The sequence below is a fragment of the Saccostrea echinata genome, unplaced genomic scaffold (assembly GCF_033153115.1).
Source record: "Saccostrea echinata isolate AGI-Se365-2 ecotype Australia unplaced genomic scaffold, CSIRO_AGI_Sech_v1 ptg000022l, whole genome shotgun sequence".
Taxonomy (NCBI): Eukaryota; Metazoa; Mollusca; class Bivalvia; order Ostreida; family Ostreidae; genus Saccostrea; species Saccostrea echinata.
In genome coordinates, this window is record NW_026889771.1 from 101,442 (window position 1) to 123,338 (window position 21,897).

At 33.2% G+C, this 21,897-nt stretch overlaps 1 protein-coding gene across 1 annotated transcript in view; it reads right to left on the reverse strand.

The window, feature by feature from the left end:
* LOC133190150 (zinc finger ZZ-type and EF-hand domain-containing protein 1-like) overlaps positions 1–21,897 on the reverse strand; it is a 51,556-nt gene that overhangs the window by 13,522 nt on the left and 16,137 nt on the right. Inside the window, exons 3-42 of the mRNA XM_061325612.1 lie at positions 21,113–21,194; positions 20,836–20,917; positions 20,561–20,632; positions 20,078–20,222; positions 19,611–19,675; positions 19,363–19,486; positions 19,057–19,162; positions 18,869–18,934; positions 17,307–17,453; positions 16,997–17,049; positions 16,804–16,882; positions 16,527–16,658; positions 16,320–16,436; positions 16,001–16,104; positions 15,596–15,781; positions 15,210–15,298; positions 13,833–13,891; positions 13,368–13,457; positions 11,628–11,690; positions 11,366–11,408; positions 11,099–11,212; positions 10,902–10,997; positions 10,364–10,464; positions 10,161–10,254; positions 9,806–9,914; positions 9,607–9,677; positions 9,389–9,496; positions 8,706–8,949; positions 8,425–8,489; positions 8,257–8,313; positions 7,979–8,107; positions 3,692–3,864; positions 3,121–3,283; positions 2,664–2,775; positions 2,113–2,326; positions 1,867–1,988; positions 1,690–1,766; positions 1,355–1,415; positions 1,149–1,222; positions 165–227 (exon numbers count right to left, since the gene is read on the reverse strand). Coding sequence (XP_061181596.1) covers positions 165–227; positions 1,149–1,222; positions 1,355–1,415; positions 1,690–1,766; positions 1,867–1,988; positions 2,113–2,326; positions 2,664–2,775; positions 3,121–3,283; positions 3,692–3,864; positions 7,979–8,107; positions 8,257–8,313; positions 8,425–8,489; positions 8,706–8,949; positions 9,389–9,496; positions 9,607–9,677; positions 9,806–9,914; positions 10,161–10,254; positions 10,364–10,464; positions 10,902–10,997; positions 11,099–11,212; positions 11,366–11,408; positions 11,628–11,690; positions 13,368–13,457; positions 13,833–13,891; positions 15,210–15,298; positions 15,596–15,781; positions 16,001–16,104; positions 16,320–16,436; positions 16,527–16,658; positions 16,804–16,882; positions 16,997–17,049; positions 17,307–17,453; positions 18,869–18,934; positions 19,057–19,162; positions 19,363–19,486; positions 19,611–19,675; positions 20,078–20,222; positions 20,561–20,632; positions 20,836–20,917; positions 21,113–21,194 — 4,151 coding nt within the window. The remainder of the gene's footprint in view (positions 1–164; positions 228–1,148; positions 1,223–1,354; positions 1,416–1,689; positions 1,767–1,866; positions 1,989–2,112; positions 2,327–2,663; positions 2,776–3,120; positions 3,284–3,691; positions 3,865–7,978; positions 8,108–8,256; positions 8,314–8,424; positions 8,490–8,705; positions 8,950–9,388; positions 9,497–9,606; positions 9,678–9,805; positions 9,915–10,160; positions 10,255–10,363; positions 10,465–10,901; positions 10,998–11,098; positions 11,213–11,365; positions 11,409–11,627; positions 11,691–13,367; positions 13,458–13,832; positions 13,892–15,209; positions 15,299–15,595; positions 15,782–16,000; positions 16,105–16,319; positions 16,437–16,526; positions 16,659–16,803; positions 16,883–16,996; positions 17,050–17,306; positions 17,454–18,868; positions 18,935–19,056; positions 19,163–19,362; positions 19,487–19,610; positions 19,676–20,077; positions 20,223–20,560; positions 20,633–20,835; positions 20,918–21,112; positions 21,195–21,897) is intronic.

Genomic DNA, 21,897 nt, shown 5'->3' on the forward strand with positions numbered 1-21,897 from the left:
ACACAAGGATATCTTACCAATCTTTGCTTCACACAATGATATCTTATCAATATTTGCTTCACACAAGGATATCTTACCCTTCCTTGCTTCACACAATGATATCTTATCAATCTTTGCTTCACACAATATCTTTCCAATCTTTGCTTCACACAAGGATATCTTACCCTTCCTTGCTTGTCTTTCCTATGTAACAGTTTCTTCCACTGTTTGGATGCTTTATTCCGCATCTGAAATTGAACAATGAAACCCAATATTTTAAGATGATCAAGACCTTCCTGTCAGAATATGTACTTGTGAAAATTTCTACATCAGTGATTCATTTTGACGTGCGTCCTGCGTAAATTACGCACAAATTTTGCTCAGGACACATTATTTCAATAAATGTGCATCCCAATGGACGCAATAAATTTATAGAAAGACATTTATTATTTTAAATTGTTTTGATATAATCTGATTCAAAACTTGACCGATTGCATCATATCCACGTGTTAAGCAATATACATGAAAGATTTTAATTAACAGGTATAAGGTTGCCAACAACAGGTCAGATTTCACAATTGCAGTTAACAAGCAATTATCAGAAATTATTTGAATATTTGAAAGTTAGAGAGCATAGTTCGATTATCCCTGATTATGTCTATACTGTGGAACATTTCTGAAGCGAATACTATACCTTCGTATGTAAGCTGTAACCTGTATCATTTTTTTTCGTTTTTTCCTTACCAGCTAAGAAGTATAAAATCTAATCATTTTTATTTCTGACTATTTTTCATTTCTCTCTAAACTTCCTTTACTTTATTCTGCTTCTGTGCATTTTATGACTGACACAGTGTGAGATCATATGTACGATCTAAAAATAGAACCAAAGTGCACAGTTGACAATATATTATTTTTAAGACACAAAATCTTGTACTCTTACTTACACAATTGATAGTAAAAGTATAAACCACTCACAGCTACAATAAAACATTTTGCACTTTTGTGCAAAACCCTTTTATATTTCACCTGCATTTCCTCTATATGCATTGCTAATATACGGTATCCTTGGATTTGGACGTACTGATTTTGGCATGGGACTCATTGTTGTCATTAAGAGGGGTCCTTTGGACCCATGATAACCATTTTCAAAATGAATCACTGCTACTAACCTCATTCTTTAATTGCACTTTAGTCAATCCAGCAAACTTCAAAAGGAACAAGGCTTTCTCTTTACATGCCAAAGCTAAAAGTTGATTTAAAGGAATAATAATTAAAACAAAGATAATTTCAACTAATTTTTTCAATTATTGTAATACAAGATATCCTTCAATAACTGTATAACTTATTAGACAATTGTGAAAAGTTCTAGTTTTACCTGGATCCTGCACTTCTTCATTCTCTCCTTTCTCTGCAGCTAATTTCTGCTTTTGAGACAACTAAAAGAAAGATGAAACATGAATAATTTCCTAAAAACCTTTTCATTGCATTCAGTTCATATAACATAATAACCAATGATTTTGAATGATTTGCATGGGTATCAATACAGCATAGTTGTGAATATGTGGGAGATCTCAGGAAAATGTACCTATTTTTAATGGATTTCATATTCTGTCTGTATTATCTGATTTTTATTTATGACTCATTCATGAAGACTAAGCTCTATTCCTTAGAAGTTTTTTTGTTTTTTGATTTTTTTTTTCAGTGGCTTACCAGTTGGGTCTTTAAAGAATGTGCTGTGGAGTATGCTAGAAGTAATCCCTCTGAGAGAGTCAGTTCTGGATTCTGAACTGTAAAGATTAAACACTTTGATATGTCAATTCACCATTCTAAAGGATAAAAAGTTTTTTACACTAGGAATTAAAGTTCTGTGATATTGAGATAGCTGACCTAATTTTTGGATATCCTCTCTTAACTGCTGGGTGTGCCAAACTAATGCTGCAAAAACTGCAAGGATGGCTTCATCTGTATCTCCTCGCTCTATCAAGACTCCTTTCTGTTGCTCTTTACATCTAAATACATTAAATGCAATGTAATCTGTGTTACATCATAGCACACTTAATCAAATTCATCTATAAAAACATGTACATGTAGATATCAGTGTTCAAATCATTTGTAAGGATTGATTTCTCTTACTTTTCAATAAGTTTAGTAGGCAGTCCCTCCTTTTTGTTGATAATATTCCAAAGGAATTCTAAGACACTACTATCAGCTGTGGCCAGTTTTCCGGACAGGGATCGCTCTAACCTCCCAATCATGTACCCCCCACGGAACAATGAAGTCCACAACTCACTCCTGAGGACGTCCTGTTCTGAGGACACGCCTCCTAACACAGGGTCCGTCATAGCAACTAGTGGGAATAAAGAAAATCACATACAGTGGAGCCTCATTAATCAGGACACCAATAATTCACCTTCCAAACAATATTTTTAGGGAACATAATCTACATTTACATGTACAGTGTATATCTATCAATTATAAGAGAACGATTTATTTCAGTAATATATATACATGTATATACATGTATATATAAAACATGTAACATGTTTTGTATGGCATTATTCAATAATAACGCAAGAAATTTTACACTTTTTGAAGATAATATCAAGCTTTGTTAGATTAAAAAATACTTTTGTTTAGAGCAAGGTCAATCACATTCATTAAGCACTGTGAGATGGACAACTTACATGGATTAGCTTTGAGAGTTGCTCCACAGAGCCGCCCCATCAGTTTAGTCAGACTAAGCTGAAGGTCAAAGGGCCAGGATAAAGGGATATCTGGACTTCCTCTAGCAGTCACCTATCACACAGAGGAAACTTCTTCATCAAGTTTATAAATTCTCATATTTAGAGAAAATTGGTCATTTCCAAATGAGAAAGATCCAAGAAATTATACAATATAAACTGCATGAACTTTTGAATTCAACAGATTTCATAAAGGGTAAACTCAAGAAAAACTAGAAAATTACACTGGAGCACCCTGTACTATAAATATTGGTAAAGAAAAATTCATTAAATAAAATAATTACAACAGTATATTAATAATAATAGAAAACCCTGAATTTTTTATGAACCTGAACCAATCCCTCAACCAACCAACCAACCCCCTATCCATTCAAAAAATGAAGTGATTGTGGTGACATACTTTGAACTTATAGCCCCATTCTGTGTTGCTGCTGTCTGAGTGGAACAGGAAGTGGAGATGAGGTCCGCTGAAGTTGACCTGTTTTGGCCATTTAGAGGTCCCTACTTTCTGATCAAATCTCATCTGGACTCCCTTGGCATCATTAAAGGTCAAATAGTCATATCTGTAACAAGAATTTGACTACCATTTATTTCTCTGTCTTCAACTTAATGAAATGTTTGCTCTCTTGACAGTTAATTCAGCACAAAATCCAATAAACATCTAATTACTGTAGATCACTAAATTTTCGTGACACCTTATTTTTCGGGAGATTGTTGTTTGGTATTTAAAAGCGAAACTAAATTCTCACGAATTTTGGTTATTGCCCTATATAATCTTAAATAATAGAATCATACACGAGAATGAAATTTTCGTGACTAGGCGGGCTCACGTAATTACGCGAAAATAAAGTTCTCCCAAATAAAAAGTGATTTACAGTATTACAGAATAGCTTCTCTTGAAATATCTTACATAACAGTGTATGACATTAACTATTTAGTCTTAACAGAGTTTCCTGTCATTGAAGACATACCTTCTCTCTGTTTCACATCTTGGATCAAAATCAATGACAAATTTGTTAGCACCTGGACAGGTAAACACCTGAGTTTGGTGTTGGTTGTTCTCGTAATTATGTGAAGACTCTACTTCCCATGTTCTGAGTACAATGTCCTCTGTCTGTATACTGGCCCAGTGTTCACTGCTGATCTAATACAGAAAAATAATAATAAATCAGTGTTCACTGCTGATCTGATTAATACAGAAAAATAATATTAAATCAGTTTTCACTGCTGATCTAATACAGAAAAATAATAATAAATCAGTGTTCACTGCTGATCTGATACAGAAAAATAATAATAAATCAGTGTTCACTGCTGATCTGATTAATACAGAAAAATAATATTAAATCAGTGCTCACTGCTGATCTACTACAGAAAAATAATAATAAATCAGTGTTCACTGCTGATCTAATACAGAAAAATAATAATAAATCAGTGTTCACTGCTGATCTGATTAATACAGAAAAATAATATTAAATCAGTGTTCACTGCTGATCTGATACAGAAAAATAATAATAAATCAGTGTTCACTGCTGATCTAGACAGAAAAATAATATTAAATCAGTGTTTACTGCTGATCTAATACAGAAAAATAATATTAAATCAGTGTTCACTGCTGATCTAATACAGAAAAATAATAATAAATCAGTGTTCACTGCCGATCTAATACAGAAAAATAATATTAAATCAGTGTTCACTGCCGATCTAATACAGAAAAAAATAATATTAAATCAGTGTTCACTGCTGATCTGATTAATACAGAAAAATAATATTAAATCAGTGTTCACTGCTGATCTAATACAGAAAAATAATAATAAATCAGTGTTCACTGCCGATCTAATACAGAAAAATAATATTAAATCAGTGTTCACTGCCGATCTAATACAGAAAAAAATAATATTAAATCAGTGTTCACTGCTGATCTGATACAGAAAAATAATAATAAATCAGTGTTCACTGCTGATCTAAACAGAAAAATAATAATAAATCAGTGTTCACTGCTGATCTAATACAGAAAAATAATATCAAATCAGTGTTCACTGCTGAACTGATACAGAAAAATTATACTAAATCAGTGTTCACTGCTGATCTAATACAGAAAAATAATAATAAATCAGTGTTCACTGCTGATCTGATACAGAAAAATAATAATAAATCAGTGTTCACTGCTGATCTAGACAGAAAAATAATATTAAATCAGTGTTCACTGCTGATCTAATACAGAAAAATAATATTAAATCAGTGTTCACTGCTGAACTGATACAGAAAAATTATACTAACTCAGTGTTCACTGCTGATCTAGACAGAAAAATAATAATAAATCAGTGTTCACTGCTGATCTAATACAGAAAAATAATATTAAATCAGTGTTTACTGCTGATCTAATACAGAAAAATAATATTAAATCAGTGTTCACTGCTGATCTGATACAGAAAAATAATATTAAATCAGTGTTCACTGCTGATCTACTACAGAAAAATAATATTAAATCAGTGTTTACTGCTGATCTAATACAGAAAAATAATATTAAATCAGTGTTCACTGCTGAACTGATACAGAAAATTATACTAAATCAGTGTTCACTGCTGATCTGATACAGAAAAATAATAATAAATCAGTGTTCACTGCTGATCTGATACAGAAAAATAATATTAAATCAGTGTTCACTGCTGATCTGGTACAGAAAAATAATATTAAATCAGTGTTCACTGCTGATCTGATACAGAAAAATAATAATAAATCAGTGTTCACTGCTGGTCTAGACAGAAAAATAATAATAAATCAGTGTTCACTGCTGATCTGATACAGAAAAATAATAATAAATCAGTGTTCACTGCTGATCTAATACAGAAAAATAATATTAAATCAGTGTTCACTGCTGATCTAGACAGAAAAATAATAATAAATCAGTGTTCACTGCTGATCTGATACAGAAAAATAATATTAAATCAGTGTTCACTGCTGGTCTAGACAGAAAAATAATAATAAATCAGTGTTCACTGCTGATCTAGACAGAAAAATAATAATAAATCAGTGTTCACTGCTGATCTAGACAGAAAAATAATATTAAATCAGTGTTCACTGCCGATCTAATACAGAAAAATAATATTAAATCAGTGTTCACTGCTGATCTGATACAGAAAAATAATATTAAATCAGTGTTCATTGCTGATCTAATACAGAAAAATAATATTAAATCAGTGTTCACTGCTGACCTGATACAGAAAAATAATATTAAATCAGTGTTCACTGCTGATCTAGACAGAAAAATAATATTAAATCAGTGTTCACTGCTGATCTAATACAGAAAAATAATATTAAATCAGTGTTCACTGCTGATCTAATACAGAAAAATAATACTAAATCAGTGTTCACTGCTGATCTGATACAGAAAAATAATAATAAATCAGTGTTCACTGCTGATCTACTACAGAAAAATAATATTAAATCAGTGTTCACTGCTGATCTGATACAGAAAAATAATAATAAATCAGTGTTCACTGCTGATCTGATACAGAAAAATAATAATCATTGTTCACTGCTGATCTTATAAGGAAAAATAATTGTAAATTTACACGAATCTTTGTCAAAGGCTGTGATTAGAAAACCAACACAGAAAATGGACACCTTTTTATGTTATTCATGTTTGAACCATTTCACACAAGGGAGACAAATACCGTAATTTTGGGGGTATAGGTCGATGGGGTATATAGGTCGAAAGGCTCATTTTCAGCCGTAATTTTTAAAAAATCCTTAGATAGGACGAATCCGGAAGATAGGACGAAGCTTTGTTTATCGATTTTCTAGAGATTCTTACGTGTATACTACGTATCAGAACATGTAAACCTCTTTAACTTAACCCGTGATATTAATGTATTGAGAAAATAAACTGGTATTTTTTATGAGTACAGCATTTTAATAGTGTTTTATACAAACATAGTTGAAATTTCCTTGAATTGTGATATAACGTATTATCTCCAACTTGCCTGTTCAATGCCGTCGTAGTTTGACTGTCCTTAAACACATAAATACGGTAGTATACAACAGCTATTATTAGGGAAATACCCGAAATCAACCAATAATCATTTTCATTTTAGAACATCTTGGACACATTCTTTTATTCCGACTTTATTTACCGCGGTACAATATTAACTTCGATGACCGCCATTTTTATATTTCTTGTCCAGGGATTTGCTAAAACACGCAAATGACTATTACCAGTACATGTAACCGTGAGCAATTGAAATTAGTTATATTAACATGCTATAATTTTGCTTGAGATATTGCTGAAAAAATAAATTTAATTGAGAGTACATTCGCAATTTAACAGTCATTATGAATTTCACAGTTTTGTTTGTTCAATGATGTATAGCATTAATACCCCTGTAACGGCACGTGGATCTTTTAATCATGCCCCGCAGTTGTTTTAACCAACACATAACACCTTTGTGTACACAGTGTATATCCCTTTATCTGTCAGACAATTAAAATTCTATTAGAAGCCAATCTTTGTATAATTCAGTGTACCCCTTGGGATATAAAACAAAATAGTTATGACAAGCGGTATATTTGGTAAATAATTTTAGGAATTTACTGGCAACAATTTATTTCACGTATTTTACATTTAAATAAATATCACAAGACAATGAAAAAATATTTAGGTATACTATTTAATTAATTGTTACAAATAAATGGGAAAAAAAAGATTACAACTGCGATTTGTGAAAACGCTTCCGTATTTAAAACTTTGATACGGTTGCGGTTTTATTTTTAGTAAGCGATTGCGACTTCCAACTTCACAAGATGGACACGGCATGTTGTAAATATACGTTGAGACATTATTTACTAGATGATATAATGTTTTTTGTACATCGACGGATATTTAACGGAACTTATTTTGTAAGAAATCAATGGAAGATATTTAATTCTTTATTGTTTAGTACTTTTTTCTCGGTAAAATAATTTAAAAAGTTACGAAAATGGCACAGATTTGTTTTGAAATTGACGTAAATTTCACTAATTTGGGGGCATTTTTCATAAACTTGAGCCTTAGAAAGGTCGATTCGTTAAATTGGGCGACCCCAACGGTTCTGAGAAAAAAAGTATCGACCTATACCCCAAAACTTACGGTACTCTATGATACAATTAAATATAGACAGATGGTTTTCCTCCACAGTAACTACATTACCATCATTCATGTGCCTTAAAACAGAAATCTTGGAATTACAGGGTGTTGTCAGTTTAAGTAATTTTTGACTTACTGGAGGGAATACTTTCGGTAAATTTTCTGAAAGACATTGTAGATCTTCACAAAGGGACTGGAAACTTCTGATGAGCTGTATCCTCGTGTCTGAACAGCAGCTGTCACACAGGAAGTTAAGGATCAACACCTACAATGTAAATACTTCACAGTTATCTGCTCTTGGGTATATCATATTTATCATCAAGATGGCAGCATAGAACAAAAACTTTACTACACAATTGTACAGGTTTGTACAACAAACTTTACGACATACTGATATTAAAATTACTGTCTTACTAGTTGCCGGACAGTGCTTCCTAGAAATGAATTTTCCAGCAGTTCAATTGACGAAAACTGAAAACATATAAATACATGTATATAAACTGTACATGTACGAATTAAACAAAATAAAATTTTTCCAATCTTCCTTATTTTCCAGGCTGTCCATAAGCAGACTCTACTCACTTTGCTATCACAGGTCTGGAGTAATTTACAGGCTTCTGATGCTTTCCTTGCCACAAATACAGAATCTACAACAGCAACAAGAAATGTTTTAGAAACATATATGCCCTCCATGTGGCAATACTGAAAAGGATTAACTTTAAACTTAAAATGTCTGTAATGTGACTTGCACACCAATTGGTACTCCTCTATGGTGCTAATGTAAAAATCTGCATAGCAGACAATTAATAAATTAATTTTCAAATTCTTTTCAATAAAGAATGTGACCAGAGCTATGTACTAACATTTAGATATCACTTGAAGAGCATTCTCCCTCCACATGTTGCTGAGTTCTTTCTTCCCATCATCCTCTGGTACAATCTGAGCCCAGCACCAGCTGAGTAGACTCGTTTGTAGTGCACTCACGAGTTGGAGGAGGGGTTCAATCTGAACCTGACTCTGACCTGTCTTCAGTGTGGCTGTAAATTCGTGACTAGATACTGATATCATGGTCTCCATAATCCTCAACACCTTGCCAACATCATAATTCTGCAGGCAACAATGAGAGAAAATAATTATACACTTTTGATCTGGAGATGTGAACTGCATCAATTATTGAAGTACTGTAAACCTACATTATTTCCATGGGGTTTAAATTCCACTGAATCACAATTTTTGATCTATCCCCTTGTAGAAAATTGCGTAAATTTCTTGGATTGCCATTGTATGTCTTCAATGTAATTTAAGTATACAGTGACAAATTTCTGTGGAAAATTTGTGACCACATACATAGCGTAAATTATTCCCACATGGAAAAAAGTACACCTATAGTACCTCAGATTTTTTTTCAAAATACACCTCAGAATTTTTTCAAAATACATGTAGTTGGAAAGAATTCTGTTGTAATATAATGCAAAACAGGGTAGCACATCAAAAGAACTTCTTTCTTTATAATACAAGTAAGAAAAATAATTTTCTGAAGACAAACCTGAGTATTTGGTTTGGGTAGATCCAAAAGACCACTAGGATCCACGGAACTAAAGAACTGACACAGGGACTGGAAGACCAACATCACAGACGGCGCCTTGGAGAGGATCTACAAACCAAATGTAGGAAAACCTCTAAAGATTCTCGCAAAGTACTACTAATAAATTAAGGCTGAAACTCTTTAAAGGTGAGAGAATAATCAACACTAAAAACACTTGCCTCCACATTCCGCATCATTGAAAACAACTGTTCTCGTCTTGCCTCCTTATCTGGGAAAAATACTGCAGCACCTGGAAAGTCAAGTTAATAAAATTCCTTGATCTTTGGTCACATTATCTAACAACTGAATTAAAATCAAGATATCTTCGTGACTTTACTTAGTACATGTACCTCTATATTGTATTTGAAGAGTACTCACCATCAATGATCAAATGACAACACAATTCATACAGTGTCGATGATTGTTCTTTATTTTCTGGCTTATCGATTAATTTACATATATGGTCAAAAAATTCTGCCGAGGAATTCTGTCAAAAACAAGTCATGTCAATTGATAGGCTGATATATATATACAGTATATATGAACATTACATGACATTCAAGATACACTGAGCAAATTACTGTCACCTTAATTCTCAAAAATAAATTTGTATTCAACAAAAATAAAGCTTTTCTACTTCAGTATTTCAATCCATATTTTTTTTCCAATCTGCATCTGTGTTATACATGTATTATTTCAAGACAGACACACAGATTCCGACAGAGACACTGACCTTGCGTTCCTCTGTCATGGTGGTAAACACAGGTAGGAGACAATGAAGGAGCTTCAGCGTCAACAAAGCACAGGACTGCCATTTCTCTGTTTCACTTTAATACAACAGAAAGAATTCATAAAAAAATGTTAATTACCATAGCATTTACCATTGACATATTTTGAACGCGGTGATTATCTGATGCGATTTTAAAATTGGCTTACTTAAATGATCTGTACAAACTCCATATGACCTCCAGTGGAGTGTCAGAGAACTCCAGATACTCTGTTTTCCCTCCAGTTATTCCATGCTTCAATTTCGTTGCCTACAGATAATACATCAAGTCAGAGATGGTTATACATGTATTAGCAGAAGAATTATGACATAGTTTGAAAATAAATTTAAACAACAAACTTTTCTGACAACTGTTGTTACCTTAAAAAGCAATCAAATGTCAAAAACCTGGTGTATTTCTTTATGATAATAAACTAGAATTATTACGTTCATTGAAATACAATACTGTACGTCACCAATTTTTTGCGACACCTTATTTTCGCGAGATATGCAGTTGGTATTTATAAGCGAGACAAAATTTTCACAAATTCCGGCTATTGTTGAATATAATCTATATTAACACAAAAATTTACATGAGAATGAAATTTTCACGAGTAGACTGTCACGCGTAATTACACGAAAATAAAGTTTTCATGAATAAAATGTGATTTACAGTAACCAGAGTTACACATAGGTGTGTTGGTTTACCTGGTCCTGTGACAGATCAATAAGAAACTGTAAAGTTGTTTGGATTATTTCTAGACTGCTACAATCGGATTTCTTCTCTTGTAAAAGTGGATAGGTCTAAAATATAAAACAGAAATTTACAGAAACAACATTGTAAAAACGGTGACTTTCTTCCTCCTTTTTCTACACATTTACTACCACATTAACTTGTCACTCACCCTAGATTCTTCTCCAGTTAGAATGAGTTTCCGATTGAAGCCGTAGAACTTTATTCCCACAATACCCATCTTTGTGGCTTCCTGCCTGGTGTCCACAAACTTTACCAACACATACTGAAAAAGATTACATATTGAAATAGTACATTTTTATTTTAAGAGGGTACATGTACAACTAAATTTACAATTTTGCAATACTTAATAAAAAAAACTTTCTATTGGTGATATTTCAGTGATAATCGATCCATTCAGTTCCAGGGAAGCACTCACCTCTCCGGTGGGATGCCAGCTAACAGGAACATCCAACTCATCACTGATAAAATAAACACATATCAAGCATTATCACTAGATATTTGTATGAATAGTCTTCAACTTGTTAGAAATTTATGTTCAATAAATCAAAACTTTTGATTGAAAAGTTAGGGTTTAAATTGCTCTTTATCCAACACCTTTACATATAATGTACATGTATCACATTGCTAAAAGAAATGTCAGGGAAAGACTATAGATAATATAGATATCAATCACACACCAGTCATCCTCAAATGAGAAAAATGCCACCGGGTCATCTTCTTTTCCAGCCAGACCAGTATTCCTAAAATGCAAACATTTACAAAAATAATGCAAAACAAGAGGCCCATGGGCCACAACGCTCACCTGAGTCAATATGGCCCTGCTGTTCTTTGTCAGCAGAATTCTTCTTCTATATATTCATACATAAAGCTTTGATCAACTGTTCTAGGCATAACCTATCCCCAGTTGCCATGTTTTGAATGAAATTGAATCTAAACTTTCTGAGGATGCTTCTATATTCATATAACTAATCATGGTTTTGCTGTTCTTGAAACGGAATTTTAAAGATGTCTGCCATCCTACCCTGGGGGTTAGGAAGGGAGGGGGGTTCAAGATTTGAACAAACTTGAATCTACACTACCTAAGGATGCTTCCATATCAATATGACTAATTATGGCTTTGTTGTTCTTGAGAAGAAGATTTTTTAAGATATTTCTTATATATATTCTTTTGTTAAACTTTGATCCCCGATTATGGCCCCACCCTACTACTGGAGGATGCCTTGAACAAACTTGAATCTACAATACTTGGGGATGCTTCAATATCAAAATGACTAATCACGGCTTTCCTGTTTTTGAAAAGATTTTAAAAGATTTTTCCTATTTATTCCTATGTAAAACTTTGATCCCCCTTTGTGGCCCCACCCGACCCCCGGGGGTCATGATTTGAACAAACTTAAATCTACACTACCTGAGGATGATTTCATATCAATATGACAAATCATGGCTTTGTTGTTCTTGAGAAGAAGATTTTTAAAGAATTTTCCTATGTATTCCAATGTAAAACTTTGATCCCCCATTGTGGCCCCACCCTACCCCCGGGGGTCATGATTTGAACAAACTTAAATCTACACTACATGTACCTGAGGATGATTTCATATCAATATGACCAATTGTGGCTTTGTTGTTCTTGAGAAGAAGATTTTTAAAGAATTTTCCTATATATTCCAATGTAAAACTTTGATCCCCCATTGTGGCCCCACCCGACCCCCGGGGGTCGTGATTTGAACAAATTTAAATCTACACTAGCTGAGGATGATTTCATATCAATATGACTAATTGTGGCTTTGTTGTTCTTGAGAAGAAGATTTTTAAAGAATTTTCCTATATATTCCTATGTAAAACTTTGATCCCCCATTGTGGCCCCACTCTACCCCCGGGGGTCATGATTTGAACAAACTTGAATCTACACTATGTAATGAAAATTTCCCATAAGTTTCAACTTTTCTGGCCCTGTGGTTCTTGAGAAGAAGATTTTTAAAAGAAGACACTAAATTTTCACTTATTCTTAACTATCTCCCCTTGAAAGAGGGCATGGCCCTTCATTTGAACAAACTTGAACCCCCTTCACCCAAGGATGCTTTGTGGCAAGTTTGGTTGAAATTGGCCCAGTGGTTCTGGAGAAGAAGTCGAAAATGTGAAAAGTTTACAGATGGACGGATGGACGGACTACGGACAAAATGTGATCAGAAAAGCTCACTTGAGCCTTCAGCTCAGGTGAGCTAAAAATTACAAAAATTCTTGGTCCATGGGTTCATATATGATTTAACAATATGTAGCCTTCCAACATTTACATTTAAATGACAAGTGATTGTAAGTTTCTTATCAGTAGTCACCTGATAAAAAGTGACCAATGGGAGAAATAGATCAGACACAAAAATCTACTGCCTTTCAAGTAAAGTACAGAAATAATGACTCACCGAACCTGTACACTGTAATCATACTCCTGTCTTCCCCAGGAATCATAGGATTTAAATCGCTCTGTTATCTTGGCCATTTCAAACTTAGAACTGAAATAAAATTACATGAACAAGGCTTCACAACCTCAGATCCATTATCTTTTATGAAATATCTATACAGAATTCTTTTTGAATTTGAAAACTAGCAAGTAAGTTCCCAAACCTCACCCTAAAAATAAGTGTTTACAATGCACATGCAATGCCATAAGAATGAAAAATTACTCTTGTCTTCCATAGGTTAAGTGTCAGTGATGCACAATGTCCAAAAGTCTAAAATTCCTATTTGACCTCCAATTATGTTCTCTCTTTATGTAGTAATACTGTCACAATAAAACTCTGCATAGATACCCATCTACTTTGAATACAGACAAAGATCTCTAACCATGTTCTCTCTTTATGTAGTAATATTAAACTCTGCATAATTACCCATCATCTTTGAATACAAATACCATCCCTCGTCTAGCTCCTTTGCCACCAGATGCAACCTACAAATATATAGCAAATTTATGTTAAGAAAAAGAGTCATATAAAATCTGTGAAACAAGCCAATGTTATGAAAAAGAGGCAATAAAATTTCCATCTAAGCTTGAGATGTAGATGAAATACTTGATTAATCAATCTGATATTACAACAGATACTGATAATAAGTTTGGTTATTATATGTGTAATTTATGAGATTTTATCTTTATATGTCTACCGGTAATTTATAAACACCACACATTAACCATTTATGCTGTGACTTACAGTGGAATCATTTTAATTTGTGGTGGTTGATTATTGTAGATTGCTCAAAGTTACCGAGGTATTATTTTTGTTCGTCAAAAGTCTTGTTACAGAAAATATACATGTAGCTTATTTGTGGATAAGGTTTGCCCAAGAATCTCAGGAAAATGTAACCCCCATCCCCCTCCACCCCACAAAATAAAATGATTCCAATTCCATGATAACTTACTGGCCAATCCCCTTACATTGTGTATAATATACATGTAGTACTATAGATCTCAGTGACAGATTTAATATTTTGACCAAACCAAAAATTAATCATTATAATTTCAGATCTACATGTTGAATATAATTCCTTTTTTACTCCATACACATACCATATACAGCCTTATTTCACATCAATTCTATTTGCTTTATTTTTATGACAGAATAAAAAACAACAAAAAGAAATTGCTAAAGACAATATCACTGGATTTTGAAGTAACTGCAATTTAATCAAATGAAATTCACAACAGTTATGAATGTGTTACATTTACCAATACTACATCTAGCCAAGGGGAGCACAGTGAACCAAAAACCCTTGGCTAAAGATGCCTACTCTGAGGTCAATACCAACAGTCAAGGTAAAGTTTTTTTCTTCACAAGTCAGCCAAATATTACACCCTATCAAAATTAACTTCTATGATGAATAATCAAAGCTGTATACAGCAATTCTGCCTTCTTACACAACACATGCAAATCTAACAATATTACCACCATCACCATAACTTTTGCAACAAAATGCATGCACAAACCATAACCAGCCATCATGCAAAAACATCCACCACCTGATTTACAATAAAAACCTTCATCTAATAAATTGAGAAACATGCTCAATATCTTACTTTTATGTGATCCAATAAACTCAGAATTTCAGTATTTTTCTGACAACTAAAACTTGCAATTATTTATATGCTACGTTAACAAAATAAACTAACCAAGCTTAAAGCCAAAGAAAACCTCTTGACCTCTCTAAAGATCGACCTACCTACTTTCTAAGCATCTAAGCACTCAGTTGAATTATAAAAACAAATTTCTTACTCGTATTCGCAGTTTAGACAGTTGTATGGTTTCAGTCGATTTGAAGACCATGTTGACTTTGGTATTGCCATCACTTGTTAAGTATGAGGCTGTAAAAACTAAAGCATATTAATGTACAAAACATTGATAGTTTATTATATACCACACTCTGGCAGAAGTCTTCTGATTATATACAAACTTCAAGAACATTTTCAGCTGTGCTGTCAGGCATGATGAGTCCTTGACATTCAACCGAAACAAGTCCTGAAAAATCTTCATTTTTTAAAATATGTGGTCATAATGTTCCAAAACCAGGGATGAATTTAAAAGCAAAGGTTAATAATTTTGAAAGAAACTATGATCTGGTCCCAAAAAAAATTAAACAAACTAAGAAGTACTCTACTTACACTGAACAGGCATTGTCCAGGAATGGTTGAGGACATTTTCTGGTCCTGTGTTCTCATCACTCTGTCCTCCATCTGAACCACTTAAGGTCAAGGTTAACTGGTGTCCAGTCTTTTCCCAGCATGCATCTCTTGCTTGCTGCATCTGCCTTAGCAAATCTGCACATGGCAGGGAAACCTCAGGATTTTCTACAAGAGATTAGACATATAGAATTAGAGTAAAGTACATTATTAACAATTAGGATTCCTCTTCTTTTCATCCAAATACTTCCTTTGTTAATTGAACTTTTTCAAATGTATATAATTTTGAAATTGCTTATTATTTATTATCTTTTACTTATTACATGTATTTCAGTAGAAAAATCCCCTTTTAACAGTTATAGGCAATAAATTTTATTTGTATGTTACCTTGGAGCAGCTTGACTGTGCGCAACAGAGCTCCCACATTTCCTCTGGCCAGGTTGAATGACAACAAAACCTGCAGACCTTCATTAAGGACCTCTCCTTCATATCTGTATGTTATAAAAAAAATCCTTAACATAAAATCTTCAACCACATGTCAACTCCACCTGCATTCCTTCATACTATGATCAATAACGACAACTGACGTATTAGTTTTAGAATAGCTAAATTATCACCTCTACTTTCATATAGTTGTCACAAATGTATTTAATTTACAGCACATTATACACAGAGCCATAAAAAGAAAGTGAAAGCAGTCACTCACAAGGCAATATCTGTAACAAACTTCTCCACTTCCTGCAGCACATGTTTGGTGAGGAATTTAGGTCTGTCACCACTGACTGGACAGAGAGACAAAGGAGGGATATGACCAAGAGCTTTCCTGTAAATAATCATCCAATTATTTAGTGTCATAAACCATTGGGTTTTTTTTGTCACAATTCTGATACTAAAAACTGAATGAAGTAAATACTTTGTGTGATCCAGAATTCCAGTCCTTAAATGTGGAGCCAGAGGTATTGTCATGGTTACGGTGGTTGCTAACACTTGTAGATACCACATGGCAGAGGCATCAGCTACACTAATACCTGCCTCTTTTATCACTCTAAAAAATAATTTGAACTAATTTTGTACTATAACTTACATGTATTAAAACACAGTATTAAGTAACTTGTTCAAATGAAAATCTTTTTTTTTAGGTAACAACCTTCCTTTGTTTTATATACATGTATTATGCTGAGTTGACTTACTTATAACCAACTGTTTTGATTCCATGGATCCTTGTATCACAGCCATCATTTCTACATCTCTTGATGTTTATCTGTATTACTGCAGAAAAAAAGAAAAACAGGTCACTAGTTGCTTTGAATGTATCAAATAAAACAGGGACTTATTTTCGAGCATGATCTTTTAAGATACACATGCAAATAAACGTTGACTTACTTGGATAATAGTGCTTAGTGTTCTGTAGCAATGTAACATCACCCGTAATGTAACTGCAAGTACAATTTTTTTTTGTACATGTACATGTAATTTGGAGAAACAAATTTTTTTTCCTCAACAGTTTTCCTTGAAAATTCAACTCTATACAGCAAAAACTACATCTTTTTTTTTTTTTTCTCTTGAAATAATGTTGTAGTTTTATGATGCAGATTAAAGTAAATTTCCATCATACTTCAACAAAGTTTGCACAAATCCACATAGAAGTTTGTAAGATATGCGCACTACGTCAATACGAACACCAGCTTCCTACCTTGGAATGGTTACCTCCTTAATGGAGCGGAGTGTGCGGAAGTTTTTTCCTGCAGAGACAGAGATGAGCTCGGGCATGTAGCTAGAATCCGAGGAAGCCACGGTGACACTTAGATTCTTTATCACTACATTGTTCTTTATATGTAGTCTGAAATGCAGCATTTTATCATCAAATAAATACATGCATGTAAAAATTATAATCCAAATAATTTCTAGAAGCAAAAGTAAGGATAATGATCTAAAACGATTTTGGGTTGGGACTTAATTTTGTTGTTTCAAAAAAATATTTCTGGGTAAAAATTTCACTAGGGATATAATTTAGTCAATAAATGTTATCAACAAAATAAGTAAAATTTAATCCACGACAACTATTTCTGTTTTTCTGTCAGCAGTACAATTCTCTTAAGGTGGTATGGGATACCAAACGAAACTTCTCCTACATATTTATGTACCCAAATTAGAAGGATTTGAAATACCCCCACCTTTCAGTATATTAAAGTGCAATTTTAATAATTTTTTTTATTATTTTAATGAGAAATACAAAAACGATTTTTTTTCTTGCATAATTCTCTTTTCATAAGCTAAATATTATAGGCAGGCGTTTGCTAATATAAAGTGTTTATAAAAACAAAAATGACAAGAAATATGTCTTAGTATTTTTTTAATTTTCAACAAAAAATAAGCGTAAAAAACTGGGAAAACTTTATTTCTTGAAAACAGACGGATAACATTTCATGAAAGTCTACAATAAGAATGTATCTTAATATGTTAGCAAAGTGAAATAAACAAATTGAAAATATATATATAAATGGAAAATATAAAATGCATTTAAAATTTTTTGAATTAAAAGATCCGAGCGGAAGAGTTATCCTTCTTTATTTTCCAAGGGTTGAAAAAACCTGGGTGCTATTTTAGAAATGATGAGCATTTTTTCCCAACCATAAAAAAATCGCACTTTGTAGTTTTCAACTTTGAGCGGTTTTGAAAACAATGCATGGACAATCGCTTTCCAGGACGTGTCTTGTTCAGAGCAATTGCATTCATCTGAACGTTTTGGGACTATATACAACAGCTAGCTGATTTGTGACCTAACAGTTACTTCTTGAATTAAATAACAAAAAAGTCCATCTCTGGTTAACGTGATAATTGATTGGTGATAATTCAGCACAATGTGAAGTAATCGCACTTATCCATGCCTCACCGCACACAAGGTGCTGTACAGTTGCTCAAACAATTGAAATACAGCTTTTGCTTAAAAGTGTTCAAAAGCAGCAATGTTGAAACTACCTTTTACAGGGGTTTGCTTTTTTAAATGTCCGTTGTACAATTATAAGTAAATTTATATACTTGCGATTTTTTTGTCTGTTTTTACTTAAAATGCCGACTTGTGAGAACTTGCATTGAAATAGGCTTCAGAGTGTTCTTTTCAACGGTGTATCTACAAATTTTGACCCGATAATAAGCACTCATGCAAATCAAAACAATACTTCAAACGGAAATACGTCATAACGTGGAGGTATCCCATACTACCTTAACACTTTTCAGCAGGAGAACTAGTTTTACCTGATCCAATGAGACCTCGCCGAGCCATCAGACTGCCAAAAGGTGTTTGGATCTCCATTTGTTAACCTGAAAATAAAATGGATTAAAATATGTTAACCTACAAGTGAATGATAAATATTTCCAGTTTAATGCAAAAAAAAAACTCTCTTCAGTTTCACTTATGAAAGAGAACAAAAAAGTTGCAGTACCTATAGGCATCTGATGTGTTGGAGGAGACCTCTATGTTACTGTAGCATGGATTGATGGTCCTTACCTCCTCCCCAGTCTCCAGAGTCCCCTGACCATGGCCATAACCTTGTTTAATAAGTAGAAAAAAATAGGAAATGTACAAATCCTACGATTTAAACAAAATATTTTAAAGGGGGGGGGACAGAAAAATTAAAGCCCATCCCCTTAATTAGACAACATATTGTACAATGAAAATAACTGGTTCTTTTATGGGAATCTTGTTGCAAAACGAAATATAAATTGTACAGTATTCAGTCCTACTGTACCTTTGTCTTTCATTTGTTGGAATATGGACTTCAGTACTAAGTTCCTCATGCTTGCTGTGTTGTTGAATCCATTCAAGTAAGGGAAAGGTAAACTAAGACTAGGTGATCGGTTTCGTATAAGGTACTGAAACATCAAGCAGATTAATCAATGCATTATATAATTTACATGCACATTTATCATATAAGCATATCACTCTCAGTTTAAAAAAATACCGGCAATCATTAATTCTTCAATAAACAATGTCTACCTTCAGTATTTTTTCTGCATGTTGCTGTACAGCGTCATGGTCTCTTGCATACACATCAACAAACCCTACAAAGGTTAAAGTAATACGTTAATATTTGTCCATTTACCACCACACAATCAATCTAAAGAGAATTACATCCTTTGATCTATCCTCTCATGTTGACTGATATTCATTAAAATTAGACCTTTTGATCCTCTTACATAGATAGCTTTTACATGTATTAACTGCATTTACACACTACCTCTTTGATGGCACTGCTTTCTGTACATCCATTACATTACACAGGTGTTAAATTTACTGTATTACTTTGCTTCAATTTGTATTTTAGAACTACGTACCTCAAACCAAATTTACAGCTTCTTGCATTGTATACCTGTTGTGTCCTTTTTTAATATTCAACTCGATGTCAAGTAAGAACAAATTTACCATTTCATGAATTTTCCAGACAAACAGGAAGTGACCTTTACCTGGGGTGAGTGAGCATGCCTGAAGCATCCTAATACTTCTCCCTAGTTCTCCCATCACATTCTGACCATTCATGGATTTTACAATGGTCAGCATGGTGTTGACCTCCACAACTCCACTGCCATCAGTGTCAAACTGCTGGAAAGTCTGTCAATATGATGTGTTCATAAAAAATCATGCCTGTTTATAATTCATCTTTAGCAAATACAAGAAAAGAGAAGTTTATATATCTACCTATGAAGTAATAGCCATACAAATGGAAGCAAAATGCAAAAGACAAAAAAGCAATTTTGTTTAATTAAAACAAAAATAGTCACTTTCAGAAAACCTCAGCAGCATTCATATATGTGGTAATTTTTCAGCACAATGAGGAACCCAAAGGTTTTGCATTATCACAATGCTTACCCTAAATACAGATAAATGCCAATATTCATTCCAAATTCTTATCCACTTGATGAGATACTGAGTCTACATGTAATACTCACTCTTGCTGCCTCCTCTCTGGACACCCCCTTGTTCTGGAGCCAGTCACAGAACTGAGATATTGTCAAAGTTTCCTGAAATAATATCAGAAGCATGTCATTTTAATCCAAGACAGAGATACCATCAAATCAAATACACATCCATTTAGGCACAGCAATTTTTAATTTATAGTAGTACTGTATTTGCATCTTCCCTTCATTTTTCTGAGTTCAATGTTTACAAGTCAGCAGTTATAAACAACTCAGTGAAAAATACTGTCGAGACTTGTACACTCTACCTCTAGTTTGTTTTCCCTGTCCTCCAGCCATCGTAAAATCTGAAATCTGTACTGCTGTAGCACATTCTCTGGAACTTCCTCCCTTTAAAAATTATTGTCATAAAACAGAACAATAGAACAAAACTTGCTTTTGGTGAAGTAATATCCTCCAGAAAATTATGAACTTTAAATCAAAGAAAATTAGACATGAAATTACTTTTAAATATATAACACTTTCCTTGTTACATTTCTTCAAATTGTTGCATTTTACAGTCAGTTGAGCATTTTATGTGCTTACTTGATGTTGGCTGCCAGTGTACGAAGACTAGTGTGATTAAACAACCCTGACAAATCTGTCAGATTTAGGCTACTGTTATCGTCTACAAAACAAAAAATAAATAAATAAATAAAACAAAACAAAACAAATAAATCAACCAGCATTGTATTAAAGTTATTTTGTTAATTCTAACAATTTATTACATTTTCAACAGTGAAATACTGTAATTTATTTACTGAATAAAAGTGATATTCTGACACAGTGTAAAGGGATATCAAAATGGTATTCTCACAGTGTGAGAATATCAGAAGTGCATCAAAACTTACGATTTTCCTTCCCTTCACAAAGAGTGTTTTTAAAAAAATCCCCGGCCTGTTATAAGATAGAGTTAATGAGCCATCCTGACAGAAACTAATAGTTATACTGCCAAAGTTTTTCAAAATGTTGTTAAAAATCCATGTTTACAACATTTTTCAATCTTGCAATCACTTAGCTATGACGTCTCAACCACTCAACTATGACATCACAGCCTATGACACTGTGTTACGAAAAGACAGAGGCAAGGGGAAAATCTAAGAAAATGTATTAAACAGAAAATTCAATGTTTTGTAGATGAATATGGAATTTATTTCACTCGTGAGACAGAATTTTTTGATATTTTCACTCGTGCTTCGCACTCGAGAAAATACCCTATAAAAAAATCCTGTCCCACTCTTGAAATAAATTCCATATTCATCTACAAAACATTGAATATCCTCTATTTATGAAGTTGACTGTAACTGAATCAGGGTTCTGAAGTTGAGAAT